Source organism: Chiloscyllium plagiosum, unplaced genomic scaffold, assembly GCF_037043375.1.
Source record: "Chiloscyllium plagiosum isolate Xiang-an unplaced genomic scaffold, Cpla_swu_hap1 HiC_scaffold_20, whole genome shotgun sequence".
Taxonomy (NCBI): Eukaryota; Metazoa; Chordata; class Chondrichthyes; order Orectolobiformes; family Hemiscylliidae; genus Chiloscyllium; species Chiloscyllium plagiosum.
Genome location: NW_028270158.1, coordinates 39,523,406 through 39,539,454, shown reverse-complemented (window position 1 = coordinate 39,539,454; position 16,049 = coordinate 39,523,406). Strand labels below are relative to the sequence as shown.

General features: G+C 40.2%; 1 protein-coding gene across 13 annotated transcripts in view; it reads left to right on the top strand.

The window, feature by feature from the left end:
* The window catches only part of LOC122560664 (ankyrin repeat and fibronectin type-III domain-containing protein 1-like), a 931,085-nt gene that overhangs the window by 836,687 nt on the left and 78,349 nt on the right, over nt 1-16,049 (top strand). For all 13 annotated transcript variants that reach the window (XR_015760575.1, XM_087997831.1, XM_087997829.1 and 10 more), the window contains 2 exons: nt 3,094-3,226; nt 13,830-13,949. Coding sequence is in view for 12 of the 13 variants with exons in the window: in XM_087997831.1 (XP_087853957.1) it covers nt 3,094-3,226; nt 13,830-13,949 (253 nt within the window). In the remaining variant the exon portion in view is untranslated. The remainder of the gene's footprint in view (nt 1-3,093; nt 3,227-13,829; nt 13,950-16,049) is intronic.

Below are 16,049 nucleotides of genomic sequence, written 5' to 3'. Positions count from 1 at the left end.
AAGAAAAATATCCAGTTGACTGCTGGGAATGAACGTATAAATTAGGAGAGAAGTGGGTCACTTGGGTCCTTGAGTCTGTTCCACCATTCAACAGAACTCATTATTGATCTGATTACTCCATATTTTTCCCTCCTCCATAAAGTCTCACCCTCGAAAAACATCAGTGACCTAATGAACCACACACAAATGCATGTATACCCAGAAAGACATACACACAAATAGCAAAACACATGCACACAGAAACACATTCTCACAAAAATTCACCACCACAACAAACATGGAAATACACACTCAGAGAAACACACAACTACATTGAAAAGCACAAATAGAAATGCACAGAGAACGAGGCAAAGAAACACGGGCTCAGACAAATTTAACAAACAAACCCACGTATAAAGGCACGTACATTCAAACACATATATGCACAGAAATATGTACACTGAAATGTACTCAACGTACAGAAACACACACAACACACACAAAAAAGGCACATATCCTGAAACATCCCCACATCATAAACATTTTGACACAATTCCTCTGGTGACCAATAACTTAAAGCCAAAATTCTCAAGCAACCACAATGGAAGAAACCATTTTCACTTTTCACTTTTCAGATTTCACTTTTTAAAATTTTTACTGCATAATCAAAACAAAATCAACATTATAATGAATTAATGGTCAAATTTTATTCAATATAGACTATAAACGACATTTTAAATTGATGATACAACAAAGATAGAACTCTCCGATTACTGGTGGGAAATTCAATATGTATGATAGTGAGTTCAGCTTAAAGTCCCTCATCACTCTGTTCTTCTTGGTTGAGGTCCAGTTCCTTTCTTTATTCAGAGGTTTAGGCATGAAAGTCGCAAATGATAGTAGCTTTCTTTTCCAGGTAGAGATTCAGTTGGAGTTTAGTTATTGGACAATACTCACTGAAAGACACACCTTTCTGGATCCCTTTTAGCTTGCCTCATGGAATAAGCCTTGTTATTTTTTTCCCAGTTGCACTATAACTTCCATCCTAAGTGGTCTTACACAAAGAGTTTTTCCACACCCTTGAACTGTTCTCCTCGTGCTGAAAAACTGAATTCTAAGAACCCTGTGTATGTTTGACCATTGGCTGAGATTTGACGTCTCAGCTTGGTGTTTTTTTCTCCCTCCAATCAGCTTCTGTTTCCTTCGCAACCTAAGCGATGGACTAATTTCTCATAGATCGGATATCATGACCAGGAATTACATTTTACATGAACCCCTTATCTCAGAAATCGGAGTTCACATTACTTTTACAGTTGGGGGCTATCTAAAAAAAATACAGGCTTTGAAATCACATTCAATGTAGACAATAATTTGCAGACTATGGATTTCCTTAAAGCACACTTGCAGAAAAACATACACAGACACAGAAATGCTCACAAATGCAGAAGTATAGACACACAGGTGTACACACATAAACAAAGAAACAAGAACGCATTCAAAACCATGCAAACAGAAAAGCAGAAACACACAAGCACACATTAATTAAAATTTAGTACCTTAATCCAAGGTGAATTTGTTAGTGATTTGGGCTTTAACCAGGCAGAACTTTGGTGGATGCTGACTCTGACACCTTCCCACCTCTGCCCAAATAGGTTTGGAGCAGTAAATCTCACAGAAATACTTCCCATCTACCACCAATTGAGGCTCTAGTATCATCCCACCATCACAGATATTCACCCAGTAATAGGCAGAAGACTAGCCCACATCAACTTCAAAAAGAAATCCCCACTGGTGTTGCCTTTGGGCTTCAGACAGCAACGGATAACTTGTTCAAAAGTGTTCAGTGCCTGATTGAGGGACTTCGTATAAAGTAGGACTTTGCTGCCAACTCCTCTCTCTCTTCACCTCTGACATTCACCTATGATCCTCCTCCTACGAATACCCATATGTGACCAGGACCCTTCAGCCCCTCTGACCCTCATGATCAGCAGCACTAACTGTTCCCCAAGCCAAGCAGCGCAGAATTACCAGCCTCTGGCTCAAGGTAAGCAAAATTTCAGCTCCTGGAGTGTTTAACCCTTAGGAAGGCCTGATGTTGCCCAGTCATGTTTCTGATTAGGTGTCGGATGTGACTTAGTGCAGCAGGCCTTCCCAAAAGATGATGACGCAGGACTTTCACCAACTGTCCGTACAAGTGGCAAGTGAGACCCATTCCAATGTCATTTCCCTGAAATACCATCAAAACATGAACACACACAAAAGCAGATGACAATATACATGTGGATCAGCTGGTGGTCCTTGTACCTTTTAGTCAGAAACCTTGTCAGTCAAGCCCTACTGTAGGAATAGGGATAAGTTGGCAGTACTGTATGATGGAGGATTGCAAGATCACAGTGCTATTTTGATGGAAAGTAGAGCAGTTAGTCCTGGTTACTTGGCCATTTATATCCTTTAAATTACATCACAGAAAATATCCTTTAAATTACATCACAGAAAAAGATTATTTGGTGTTGGAGACATTTAGAGCTTAAAAATGTGTTGCTGGAAAAGCGCAGCAGGTCAGGCAGCATCAAAGGAGAAGGAGAATCGACGTTTCGGGCATAAGCCCTTTGCCGTGCTCAAATTGGCTGCTGCTTTTCTTGCATTACAACAATGTACTTCAAAAGAACTTTATTGGTTGTAATGCACTTTAAAAGATTGTTCCTGAAAATTTCCATAAAAGTGCAAATTTTTCTTCGTGTACTGAACACACATCTACAATCAAGTTTGACATGTGCACATGCTCATACATGGACTTTCTATTGGACACAATATGATGATGCATTTAGTGATAATGCTTGGTTGCATTTATTCTTTCTGAGGTACAGTAATTGTGGAACTACCAAACCACTGAAGCCTCCCCCAATCCCACTTTGAATCCAACTGTGATTGAGATCATGGCGCTTAGGATAGTATGTTGTAAAAGCTAGGAACTGTATTAGTGTGACTCAATGCCTCACTGTAAAATACCTTTACCCACTGATCATCAGACACTGGCAACATTTATTTTATTGAACAGTATTTGTTCATTGTGTGAAGTTACACAAACGCTGATGGTGTTATCCTGTTTTTCAGAGGATTATACCTAACAGTGATATTCTACAAGGATAATGACATAATTGTGACGCATGAAGAACAAATTCCAGTCGTAGAGATGGATGATTCATATTCAAGCTCACTGATGCAAGATTTTCTTTGGTTCACAAAGGTATATTGAAATGAACTGTCAAATTATTAATGGGATCTAATTTGAAGAAACTTCTTGTCGTTGAGTAAATACTCGAGGGATATGTTGAATAGCTGATACTATTGCAACATTTAAGAGGCATTTGGATGGGTATATGAATAGGAGGGGTTTGGAGGGATATGGGCTGAGTGCTGGCAGGTGGGACTAGATTGGGTTGGGATATCTGGTTGGTATGGATGGATTGGACCGAAGAGTCTGTTTCCATGCTGTATATCTCTATAACTCTATGACTCTACGGTGGTTGCAGGTACAGCTAGAATGTTTAAAAGACATAAGTTCAAAAATAAGAAAGATTTGGAAGGATATGGACCAAACGCAGGCAGGTGGGACTAGTTTAGTTTGGGAATATGGTCGGCTTGGACTGTTGGACTGAAGAGTCTGTTTCCATGCTCTATGACTCATCAGATTGAAGAAGGTGAGTTCACAGCAGGAACTCACAAAATGAAACTTAACTCATAACAACTGTGTGATGACTCATATCAACAAGCCTGTGGTCAGTTTTGTGACAGGAGCAGGTCTTTTAGCCTGGATGCACTGATTTTTGTTGGGGACAGCAACATTATGCAATGACTGTTAAATGCCGTCGATTCTTTGCGTTTCATTGCACCTTATTGCTTTCTCTGCAACATTGATCTATTTATTCTCAAATTACTCAGGAATTCTGAGGAGCTTTCTCCAGTCTAGCAATGGAGGCATCAGGAGTTGCAACTGTTTTCACAGCACATACAACTATGTTGAAGACAGGTCAATAGCACAAAGTCTACAAGCTAAAGAACAGCTTCCTCAATTTCTCCAGCAACAGTGCCTCAGAAGACTCAGACTCTTGTGGAAAGAGTTCACAGAAATCTGGAAATATTTTGAAGCAGACCTCTGGTTAAATGGTTGCACATGACTGAGACGGTGACCACAGACCTTATTTCTTCATCTGGCTTTTCCTAGGCTTTTGTTGTTGGCATCTGTAGGACCTCATAATGTACACCTCCTGGTCACCAATGCTGGTTGTGAAGGGCTCAAATATATTTTGACATGGATGAGGCCAGTCAAATCCAGAAGAATATTAGTTTTGCTGCAGAAATTTCATAAGTTCAAGGGGCTGGAGTCTGTATCCATGTGACAATGAATGCACCATCATAACAGCCAGGTTTCTTTGTTAACTCAAGAAAAAGTTGCAATTAGTTTGCGATTGCTAAAATATAATGCAAGTCTGTGCCATTTATCCAGGAATTGCCGTGAGTCTTCAGCATTCGGTAGTCTAAAGTTCTGCACCTTCAACATTTGGCTCCAGGCAAAAACAAAACCTGTTTGATAACCCCAGTGAGAAACTTCGCTGCAGAGTCACAGAAGAGGTACAACTGGAGCTATGCCATCACCTGACAAAGCAAATCCCCTGCTCCCCCAGATCCTTCAGACAGTTCCAATTTACTTACCTGGACAGATACCTAGAAAATGTTCGATGAAATACTAGGCTAACCCTGGGGTAACTATAGAACTGGTCTGCTTGACCCCTGACTCAAGCCACTTTACTTCTCCACCCGAATCCCACTCCCAATACTTTGATTCCCGCTCCTTGATCTTCTCATTCCAGACCAAATCCATCTAGATCTCAACCTGGATATCTCTCTCCAGCCAACCTGTCTACCCACGTTACCTAAGTGCCAACCTATTCAGCTACCACATCAGTTGCCTAACCATTTGCCACTCGTAGACATCCACTTAGACACCACATATTCACTCACTTGTTCACAAACGTGTGTGTGTGTGTGTGTGTGTCAGGGAGGGGGAGGGATGGTGAGGGGAGTTTGTTTTCCTCTGAGAATTCAGCAATAAGAAGGTGCTTGATTTAAAGCATGCTCCTTATTTCTGAAGAAGGTAGGCTCAGAAATCCTCAAATGTAGCATTAAGATCCAAGAGTGAAGTGACAAATTGATGGTCATTTTTGTCCCTTTGAAGAATTAGGCTCTTGGTTTTCTTTCAGTTTCTGGATCTAACATCAATCTTCTTTACTTTATCTTTACTGTATTGGAAACATATCTTACTGAACTCAGGGCTCTAATTCATTTCATATAGTTTAAAGCAGAACTTTTGGTTTTCACTCTCATTTTTGGTCTTGTTTCCTTGGCAATTACGAGGGTCGATTTCCCTTTCAGATTTGTTTTGCACTTTGACTTTTTAATTGGGGTCTGCCTCAAAGTATAAATCCACTTACACACTGCAGAAAGGATTGGAGCTGGTGAAAGGAAAAGATAGATGAGGAAGAGCATCCTGAAGTATCTGCAATAACAGTCCTGTCTATCAGAGATGCCAGTGACAGACTCATCCAGACACTTCACTCATAAATTGTCATTATATTATATTATTATATATGCCTGCTGTCTTTCAAGATCCATATATAACCCACCTCAACATTCACAGACAATATATAGTTCACATAAATTCAATCCTTCATTCAACTAAAGAACCTCAAAGGAAAAGTAACAATTTAAGCTTCCAAATGAATCCCTTTGTGTAACTAAAACATTCTCCTCATATACTTTTTCACAGTTACTATGTGGTACTATCTCTGTGGCTTCTGTACAGTTTAATTTCCTTGCTTCCATTTTGACACCAATTGTGCCGAAGAACACCTTTTATTTTATTTTTGTGCCGAAGAACACCTAAATCTGTACAGAAGTAATCCTTGTCATCTGGATATCAGGCAACATAGAATAGAATAGAATCCCTACAATGTGAAAACAGGCCATTCGGCCCAACACGTCCATACAGATCTTAGATTAGATTCCCTACAGTGTGTAAATAGGCCCTTCAGCCCAACCAGTCCACACCGACCCTCCAAAGAGTAACCCACCCAGACCCATTTCCGTCTGACTAACATACCTAACACTATGGGCAATTTAACATGGCCAATTCACCTGACCTGCACATCTTTGGACTATGGGAGGAAACCAGAGCACCCGGAGGAAACCCACGCAGACACGAGGAGAATGTGCAAACTCCACACAGACAGTCTTCCAAGGCTGGAATCGAACCTGGGACCCTGCCGCTGTGAGGCAGCAGTGCTAACCATTGTGCCTTCATGCCGCCCTTCTTTCTCTAGCTTTCGGATCTTCCGGAGAGTAACCCGCCCAGACACATTCCCCTACATTTACCCTTGATTAATGTGCCTAACCTACACATCTTGGAACACTATGGGCAATTTAGCATGTACAATTCACCTAACCTACACATCTTTGGATTCTAAGAGGGAACCAGAGCACCTGGAGCATGGAGGAAAACCATGCAGATAAGGGGAAAATGTACATACTCCATACAGACAGTCACCTGAGGCTGGAATCGAACCGGATTCCTGGTGCTGTGATGCAGCAGTGCTAACCACTGAGCCACTCGGCTGCCCTTCTTTCCCTAGCTTTCTTTTCAGGGCCCACATTCAATTCTCTGAGAAACAAGACTGCATGTCAGTTTAGCATTCCATTATTCAGATGAAGCTTTGATGGATGTTCTATAAACTGGCTAAAATAAACAAGCCAATGTAATATTGCACTTAGTGGCTTGCTGGTATTTTCCATGATGTTGGCCACTCTTTCAGTGGAGATGATCATTTTCTGTGCAGAAAGTAGACAGAAAGTAATATGTGTAGCAGCGAGGTGTGTTGGTCAGAATAGTGCTCGGCAGGAAAATACTAAGAGGTGAGAGTGTGATGACTGCCAGTTGTAACTTATAGGGCACTCATCTTGTGAGTCTAAGTGAGACTATTAAGCATTTTCTAGCACTGATTAGATTACTTACAGTGTGGAAACAGGCCCTCCGGCCCAACAAGTCCTCACCGACCCACAACCCACCCATACATACATTTACCCCTTCACCTAACACTGCAGGCAATTTAGCTTGGCCAATTCACCTGGCCTGCACATCTTTGGACTGTGGGAGGAAACCAGAGCACCCAGAGGAAACCTACGCAGACACGGGGAGAATGTGCAAACTCCACACAGTCAGTCACCTGAGTCGGGAATTGAACCCGGGTCTCTTGCACTGTGAGGCAGCAGTGCTAACCGCTGTGCCACCATGGCACCACACATTTACTGCTGCAAATAACTTATGAAAATTGCAACCAAAACAGCTGGTGAGGCTGTCTGGTGACTTTCTGTCAAACTCAGGGAACAAAATTTCTTTTTGTGCCCTCATTGCATCACTTATCCTCCTCAAGTACACTGTAGTTGAATGTTTGTTTGGAGAGATGGTGCAGGAAGGAGTGCTTTCGGTTTCTGGGGTACTGGGGCTGATTCTGGAGGAGTTGGGAACTGTACAAAACTGTTATGTCTCAACAGGGATATGAACAATATTGTGGCTTAGATGTTTGCAAGAACTTATGTAAAGTTGAAATTAGCTCGGCAAGGGAATGGGAACATGAGCAAATTCAGAAGAGAGAAACAGATCACAAAGTGGAAAATAGGAAATTAGAAAAAGGGTGTGGAAGATAGAGGAGACAGAGGCTAGAAAGTTGTTAACCAAGAAGTTGAGTGATTTGTGGTATATACTTCAATGCAAGAACTGCCATCAATAAGCCAGATAAACTCAGAGTATAGATATGTTAACTAATACTGAACCAAGGCTTAAACAAGGGCAGGAAAAGTAGCTCAGCATTTCTGGTTATATAATTTTCAGACAGGATAGAATAACAAAGGAGTAAACAAAGGAACAGGAGGGTCATCTCAATCACAACATTGATCAAAGAAACAATTTCAACTGCGAGGTGAGGTGACATGTGAGAAAGATTGTCAAATGAGGTAATACAAGTTAAATTAACAAATAAGAGTGCAGGTAGAATATTATAAGCCATTGAACAGTCAAAATGAAATAGAAAACCATATTTGTAGTGAATTACTGAGAGCAGAAACAATAGAATGGTAATTGTAAGGGATTTCAACTATTGTAATATTAACTGGTTTAGAGTTAGTGTAAAAGTTATCAAGGGTGCAGAATTCTTTGCATTCATTTATAAAAACCTTTGTTTTACCAATATGCAACAAGCCCACAAGTGATGCGATACAGAATAAAGCTGGGCAATTGGTGAGCATTTTCCTGGTGGCAGTGATCATATTTCAGTTATAAATATAGTTCAAAATAATAGAGCCGAAGAATAAAACTTAAAAACTTTCGAGAGGGCAACTTTACAAAGTTCAGATGTATTTTGGCAAAAGTGACTGGAAGCTGCTGTTAGTGACTGTTTTTGCCAGGAGTTCTGCTGTCATGGTATGCTACGCTCATCTGTCTTGTGCCATTCTCAGACATACACTATAGTTTGACTGGAACTGACATCAATTATCCAACTATACCTAGGTCAATGCTTCTTTTTGCTGCCCTTCACTTTGCTATTTAGGGAGATCTCTGCAGCTTGGTGGCTCTGATCAAATAGCTGAATTACTGACATTTTCTTTTTAAGATGTCACATTCTAAGAGTTGTTTCTGTTCTTGCAATTTCAAACACCTCTGCATTTGTTGCATGGTTTATATATGAACGTTTTTTAGCATATGTTTTTGCATCCACCTTTCAAAGGTCTGTATTTCTTCCACATGTCAGAGACAGGTCCATACCAACCAAAATGTCTGTCCACGCTAATCCTATTTCCCTGCACTTGGCCCATATCCTGAAGAAGGGCTCATGCCCGAAACGTTGATTCTCCTGCACCCTGGATACTGCCTGACCTGCTGCACTTTTCCAGCAACACATTTTCAGCTCTGGTCTCCAGCATCTGCAGTCCTCACTTTCTCCCATATCCTTCTAAACCTTTCCTATCCATGTATTTGTCCAAATATCTTTAAATGTTGCAAATGTACCCACTTCAACCACTTCTGCTGGTAGTTCATTCCATATGCGTACCACTCTGTGTAAAAACAAAGTTGCCCCTCAGGTTCCCTTTTATTTTTCCCCCCCTAATCTTAAACTGATGCCCTCTGGTCATTGATTCTCCAAACTTGGGGAAAAGACTGAGTGCATTCACCCTATCCATGCCTCGGACCTCTATCAGGTCACCCCTTCAGTCTCCTGTGCTCAAAAGAAAAAAGTCCTCCCTTGTCTAATGTCTCCCTATAACTCAGAACCTTGAGTCCTGACAACATCCTCATAAATTTATTTTACACTTTTTCCAGTTTAATAACATCTTTCCAATAGCAAGATGACCAAACTGAACACAATACTCCAAGTGTGGCCTCACCAATGTCCTGTACAACTGTAACATATCTTCCCAACTTCTATACTCAATGTCCTGACTGATGAAGGCCACTGTGCCAAATTCTTCTTCGCTGCTCTGTCTACCTGTGACTCCACTTTCAGAGAACCATGCAACTGAACCCCAAGGTTCCTCTGTTCCATTACACTCCTTAAGGCCATACCATTCATTTTTTTGCCACTGTTTACCTATTATTTACTATCTATGCTACTTAACTATGTGATCTGCCTGTATTGCTCGCAAGACAAAGCTTTTCACTGTGCCTCTGTACACGTGACAATAAATTCAATTCAAGTCAATTCACCATGAATCTTCTACCTTGATTTGACTTTCCAAAATGCAAGACCTCTCACTATCTATATTAAACTTCATTTGCCATTTCTTGGCCCAATTCCCCAGCTGATCAAGGTCCTGTAGCGATCTGTGATAACCTTCCTCACTGTCTATGATACTGCCTTTTTAGTGAATATTGCAAACTTACTAATCATGCTTTATACATTCTCACCCAAAACAACCCTGAGGCACTCCACTAGTCACAGGCATCCAGTTTGACAAGTATCCTTCCATTAATACCCTCTGCTTCCTATCATCAAGCCAATTGTGTAACCAATTTGCCAACTCCCCCTGGATTCTATACATCTAATCTTCCAGAGCAGCCTCCCATGTGGAACCTTATCAAAGGCCTTACTGAAAGCTATATAGACTACGTCTACCACCCTGCCCTCGTCAACCTTTCTGGTCACATCATCAAAGAACTCTAACAACTTTGTGAGGCATGTTCTCCTGCGCATAAAGCCATGCTGACTACTCCTAATCAAACCCTGTCTTTCCAAATACATGTATTTCTTATCTCTCAGAATCCTCTCAAGTAACATACCTACCACAGATGTTTGGCTTACTGGTCTATAGTTCCCACATTTTTCTTTCCTTTTCTTGAATAATGGCACAACATTCACTACCCTCCAGTCTTCCAGGACCTCACCCGTGACTAACGATGATACATAAATATCAGCCAGGGGTCCAGCAATTTCTTCTCTAGCCTCTTGCAGTGTTCTTGGATATATCTGGTCAGGACCAGAAGATTTATCCATCTTCATATATTCTAATACATACAACACCTCCTGTCCTGTGATATGGACTATCCCCAAGATATCACCACTAATTTCCCCAAGTTTCCAGGTCTTCATATCTTTCTCCATTTATTATCCAAGTTTCTGCGGCATGTAAGAAATGATTAGAAAGCAACATTCTATGAGACTTTTCATCTTACGCTTTTGAATTTTCTTATATATATGTCCCTCATGATTACAATATTATTTCTAGCTATTTCTATCTTGCATCTAAATTCTGCATCACCTCTAACATCTGTTTTCATTTATCCTGAATAGACAAGCTTACCTACATGTTTCGAATGTGACACCATCTATTTCAATCTCCAGTCTAGTTTCTTCCTTTTAACTGCCAACATTTTTGATTTTTTCTAACAGCTATTGAATGTAAATCATTGTCAAAGCTTTGGGAGACATGAATGGAAGAGTTAGAGAGGTTTCAAAGGAAGAAAGGGTTAGATCACAATTCTTGGTCCACTTGGGTAGCAAATGGCCGATAAGTAAAATAAGGCAACAAAAAGTTTTTCAAATATCAAAACTGAATGTTACAAAATACCTGGAGGAGTATAAAAAATGCTGTGGTAAAATTGAAATAGAAAGTAGGAAAACAAAGAGAGGACATGAAACATTGTTAGCAAGTAAAATCATGGAGAACCTAAAGATGAGGAAGGGTTTAGAGGGATGTGGGCCAAGTGCTGGAAAATGAGACTAGATTAGGTTAGGATATGTGGTTGGCATGGATGAGTTGCACCAAAGGGTCTGTATCCGTGCTGTACATCTCTATGGCTCTTTATATGAAGAACAAGGGGAAATTAAGAAAAGAACAGCTGAGTACAGATCAAAAAAAAGTAACTTGTGTTTGGAGGTGGAAGCTGGCATGGCTCTTAATGAATATTGTATGTCTGTTTTCATAAAAGTGGGGGATGATGCAAACATTGTAGTTTAAAAGAAAGAATATATAATATTGTATGGGATAAAGTTAGGTGTGGAGGAAAAATAAAATAAAAGGGATTAGCCAGATTAGAACTGTTCTGGAGAGAAACAAAGAAGGAAAAGCTTATTTGACCTCACCTTCTCTGATCTACATGTTACTGATATATCTGTCCATGACAGGTATTGGTGAAAGTAACCAATATACAGCTTTTGTGGAAATAACTAATCATCTTCCCACCAAGGATAACCTCCATTTTGTTGTATGGTACTACCACGGTGCACAGCTGGGCATTCACAAGGCACAGTCAATGACCAGTAGCAGAGTTGTCTCCACGTGAAACTGTATTAGTGGCTTAGCACATCCTTCACTCTATCATTGTCATTAAGTTACGGCAGCAAATTTCATTCAATGAAAAATGAAGGAGAGCATGCGAGGAGCAACACTAAACAAAACTAAAATTGAGGAAGCAACCAAGTGAAGGCAAATGACAAGATTATATACATGCTAAACAGCAGAAACAAAGAGGAAAGCCATCTCACAATCAACAGAAATATAACAAAATTCAATTCCCACTTACCCTTGTGTTCACTAAACTGTATTGGCTCCCAGATAAAAATTGCCTGCATTTTAAATTTTTCTTTTGTATTTTCTTCTCATTCTCTGTAATGTTCTCCAGTCCTTCAACACACTAAAACATCAGATCTCCTCTTATTCTTTTGAGCCAGTATTTAATCAATCCATCATTGGTGGCATTGCCTTGACCTGCTGAAGCCCTAAACTCTGGAACTCCCTGTCAAAACATTTGGATGAGAGCATAAGAGGTACAGTGGGTAAGTTTGCAGATGACACCAAAATTGGAGATGTAGTGGACAGCAAAGAAGGTTACCTCAGATTACAACAGGATCTTGATCAGATGGGCCAATGGGCTAAGAAGTGGCAGATGGAGCTTAATTCAGATAAATGTGAGCTGCTGCATTTTGAGAAAGCAAATCTTAGCAGGACTTATACACTTAATGGTAAGGTCCTATGGAGTGTTGCTGAAGAAAGAGACCTTGGAGTGCACGTTCATAGCTCCTTGAAAGTGGAGTCGCAGGTAGATAGGGTAGTGAAGAAGGCGTTTTGTATGCTTTCTTTTATTGGTCAAAGTATTGAGTACAGGAGTTGGGACATCATGTTGCGGCTGTACAGGACATTGGTTAGGCCACTGTTGGAATATTGCATGCAGTTCTGGTCTCCTTCCTATAGGAAAGATGTTGTGAAACTTGAAAGGGTTCAGAAAAGATTTACAATGATGTTGCCAGGGTTGGAGGATTTGAGCTATAGGGAGAGGCTGAACAGGCTGGGGTGTTTTCCCTGGAGCGTCGGATGCTGGGGGGGTGACCTTATAGAGGTTTACAAATTTATGAGGAGCATGGATAGAGTATATAGACAAAGTCTTTTTCCTGGGGTGGGGGAGTCCAGAACTAGAGGGCATAGGTTTAGGGTGAGAGGGGAAAGATATAAAAGGGCCTAAGGGGCAACTTTTTCACGCAGTGTGTGGTACGTGTTTGGAATGAGCTGCCGGAGGAAGTGGTGGAGGCTGGTACAATTACAACATTTAAAAGGCATTTGGATGGTAAATGAATAGGAAAGGTTTGGAGGGATATGGGCCGGGTGCTGGCAGATGGGACTAGATTGGGTTGGGTATCTGGTCGGCGTGGATGAGTTGGACCGAGGTGTCTGTTTCCATGCTGTACATCTCTATGGCTCTAAAACCTCTCTGTTCCTCTTTCCTCATTTAAAAGGCTCCTGGAAATTTATTCTTAAGATTTTGGTCCCCTGCACTCATACCTTCTTATGTGGCTGCGTCAAACATTATTTGGTAATGTCCCTATTGAAGTATCTTATGAAATTTTACTACATTAAAGTACTATATGAATATAGCTTGTTATTTTCACTCATGGCGTGGGCCTGTTGCGTGTTTAGGGAAGATGCAATACTCTGCACTGTGATTTATAAAATTATGTAAGATCAGTTGCATGCTTTTCAGGGATATGACGGTGGATGGTTGAAATTGCCATATTGTGTTGACTGAAATGTGTTCAGCACCCAAAAACAGAATCTTACACCTACTCCTCTGATGTAAAATGTGATGCAAAGCATATTGCGAGCTGTGAAACACCTGGTGAATTATAAGTGTGTTTCAAGGAATGACAGTGAATTCAGATTATCAGAAATGTTTATTAATCAGTCACAAGTTGTGTTAGCCAAAGTATAATTATTCTCATTATCTGCTCACCACTTCCTTTCTAACACAGGTATCATGTATGTGGGAAGATAGTCGATGGCTAAGTCAATGTATGTGTCCCTCTTTATCTTCGTGCTCGTCAGTATTGCAGGCTCGTCATAAGATGCTTGTAGCAGTTGCTCAACTTCAGGTGAGTGAAAGTTTTCTCAGTTCATTGAGCTGAATGGACATTAATTAGAATCACTTCATATCTTGTTAAGCCTGTCTGATCCATTGCAACCATACCCCACTCCATGTGTAGTTTCAATGAAGTCAGAAAATGTTTATTGTTTGTGTGAGTTGTAGACTGATGCAATGCCATGCATATTATAATTGCTATATAAGACCATTCTTTTATAATCTATTTTGTTGACCACACTTGTTGATTATTGGTCTTGTATTTTAAAATATACTCCTTGAACAATGCCTAGATTCATTTTAGCTTTTTTTATTCATTTATGGGATAAGGGCATCACTGGTTAGGCCAGCATTTATTGCCCATCTCTACTTGCCCAGAAGGCAATTAAGCATCAATCACATTGCTATGGGTCTGGAGTTACATCTAAACTAGACCAGGTAAAGATGGCATTTTCCCTAAAGTAGATTAATGAAGCAGTTGGGTTTTTTTCCTGACAATTGTCAATGGATTCATGGTCACCATGAGATACATAATTCCAGATGTTCATTAAATTTAAATTCCATCATCTGCTGTGGCAAGATTCAAATCCAGGCCCTCAGAACATTACCTGGGATTCTGTATTAACAGTCTAGCAATAAGACTACAAGGTCATTTCCTCCCCTTTGCTGTGTCTAATGTGGTCATATCCAAGCTCTTATCCTTATTTCCCTCAAAACTGAGGTGACTGGCATTTGGAGTCTTGGTTTGTGACTCAACCTACTCTTAATTCTTAGCGTGAATTTAATAATATCTTGATCACTGTTAGTTAGGTATTCCCCAGCCATCATATTATTGACAGATTTGTACTGATTTGTAAATTCAGGCAGAAATTCAGTTCCTCATCAAATAGCCTAGTTTAAAGATGTCAGTAAGGCTTTCTACACATAATATCAACATTTCTGACCAGAACTGTCTTTTCATCAGCTTTAATTGTTCTTTTGGGCTCTCTGAAAGCTGAGATGAGCAGCTCACTGATTGCATCACAGAAACCAAATTATCTGACTCTCATGTTCAGTTTACTGCAGATTAATATAAAGTAAGATAAAACCTAAAGAGAACTTCAATTATATGCCAAAGGAGGAGTTGAACAAAATGTTCAATAATACAAGAAACACTAGAATGCAACTGATGTCATAAATCATTAAAACTGGAGTTAATGGTCTTAAACTGACTAACAATAGGACACACTCTAACATATATGAAAGAGGCAAACATATTTACTTTTACATCTGGACTGTGCTTGTGATGAAAGTATATATCCCAAGATTGCTCTGATCAATTGCTTTGAAGATAGGCTAAGGAAAATATGGCAAAAGTGAGTATTGCAGATGCTGGAGGTTAGAATCAAAATTAGAGTGGTGCTGGAAAAGCACAGCTGGTCAGGCAGCAAACGAGGAGCAGAAAAGTTGATGTTTTGGGCAATTATGGCTGTCTGCTCCACACGTAGAATATGAGGAACAGTTCAGATTGTTACTGAGACATCCAATACTGAACCTCTGCTGTGTGAGGTCTATTCCTGGTGCATCACACCCATTCCGTCCACAGCAGTTGAAGCTATTTGAATGGATTGTATTGACCTATAACTGATTCCCCAGCCATGTACATGGCTTCTATGTTTCTAATATATGGGGAAGTGTTAGAGAAGTTCTCCATTTTTTAAAAATGAAAATCTTATATATTTAAACTCTCTTTTCTCTCTCCCCCTAGCTTTGTACAGACAATGATAGACAAGGATAAGGCATACTCATGTCAGGGAGCAATAGGTTGGGAACTATGCTCGGTCTCAGACAGAAAAGATCGGGCAACAAGCCTACTATGGATCAGAGAGAAACTGGGCAGTAAGCTTACTGTGAGGGAATGATGGACTGGGCACACCTGGTATCAGGCCACCTCTACTGCTGAAAAATATTGACAGATGATGGTTGGTGTGTCATCCAACCAGAGAAACCTTAAGGCTGACTGCTTCTTATCACCATGGTATCCAATTATTTTATAAATTATTCATGGATTTCTGTCTCATCTACATTATCTGGAAATCAATTTCACACATTGATTAATCTTTGCTAACAACAT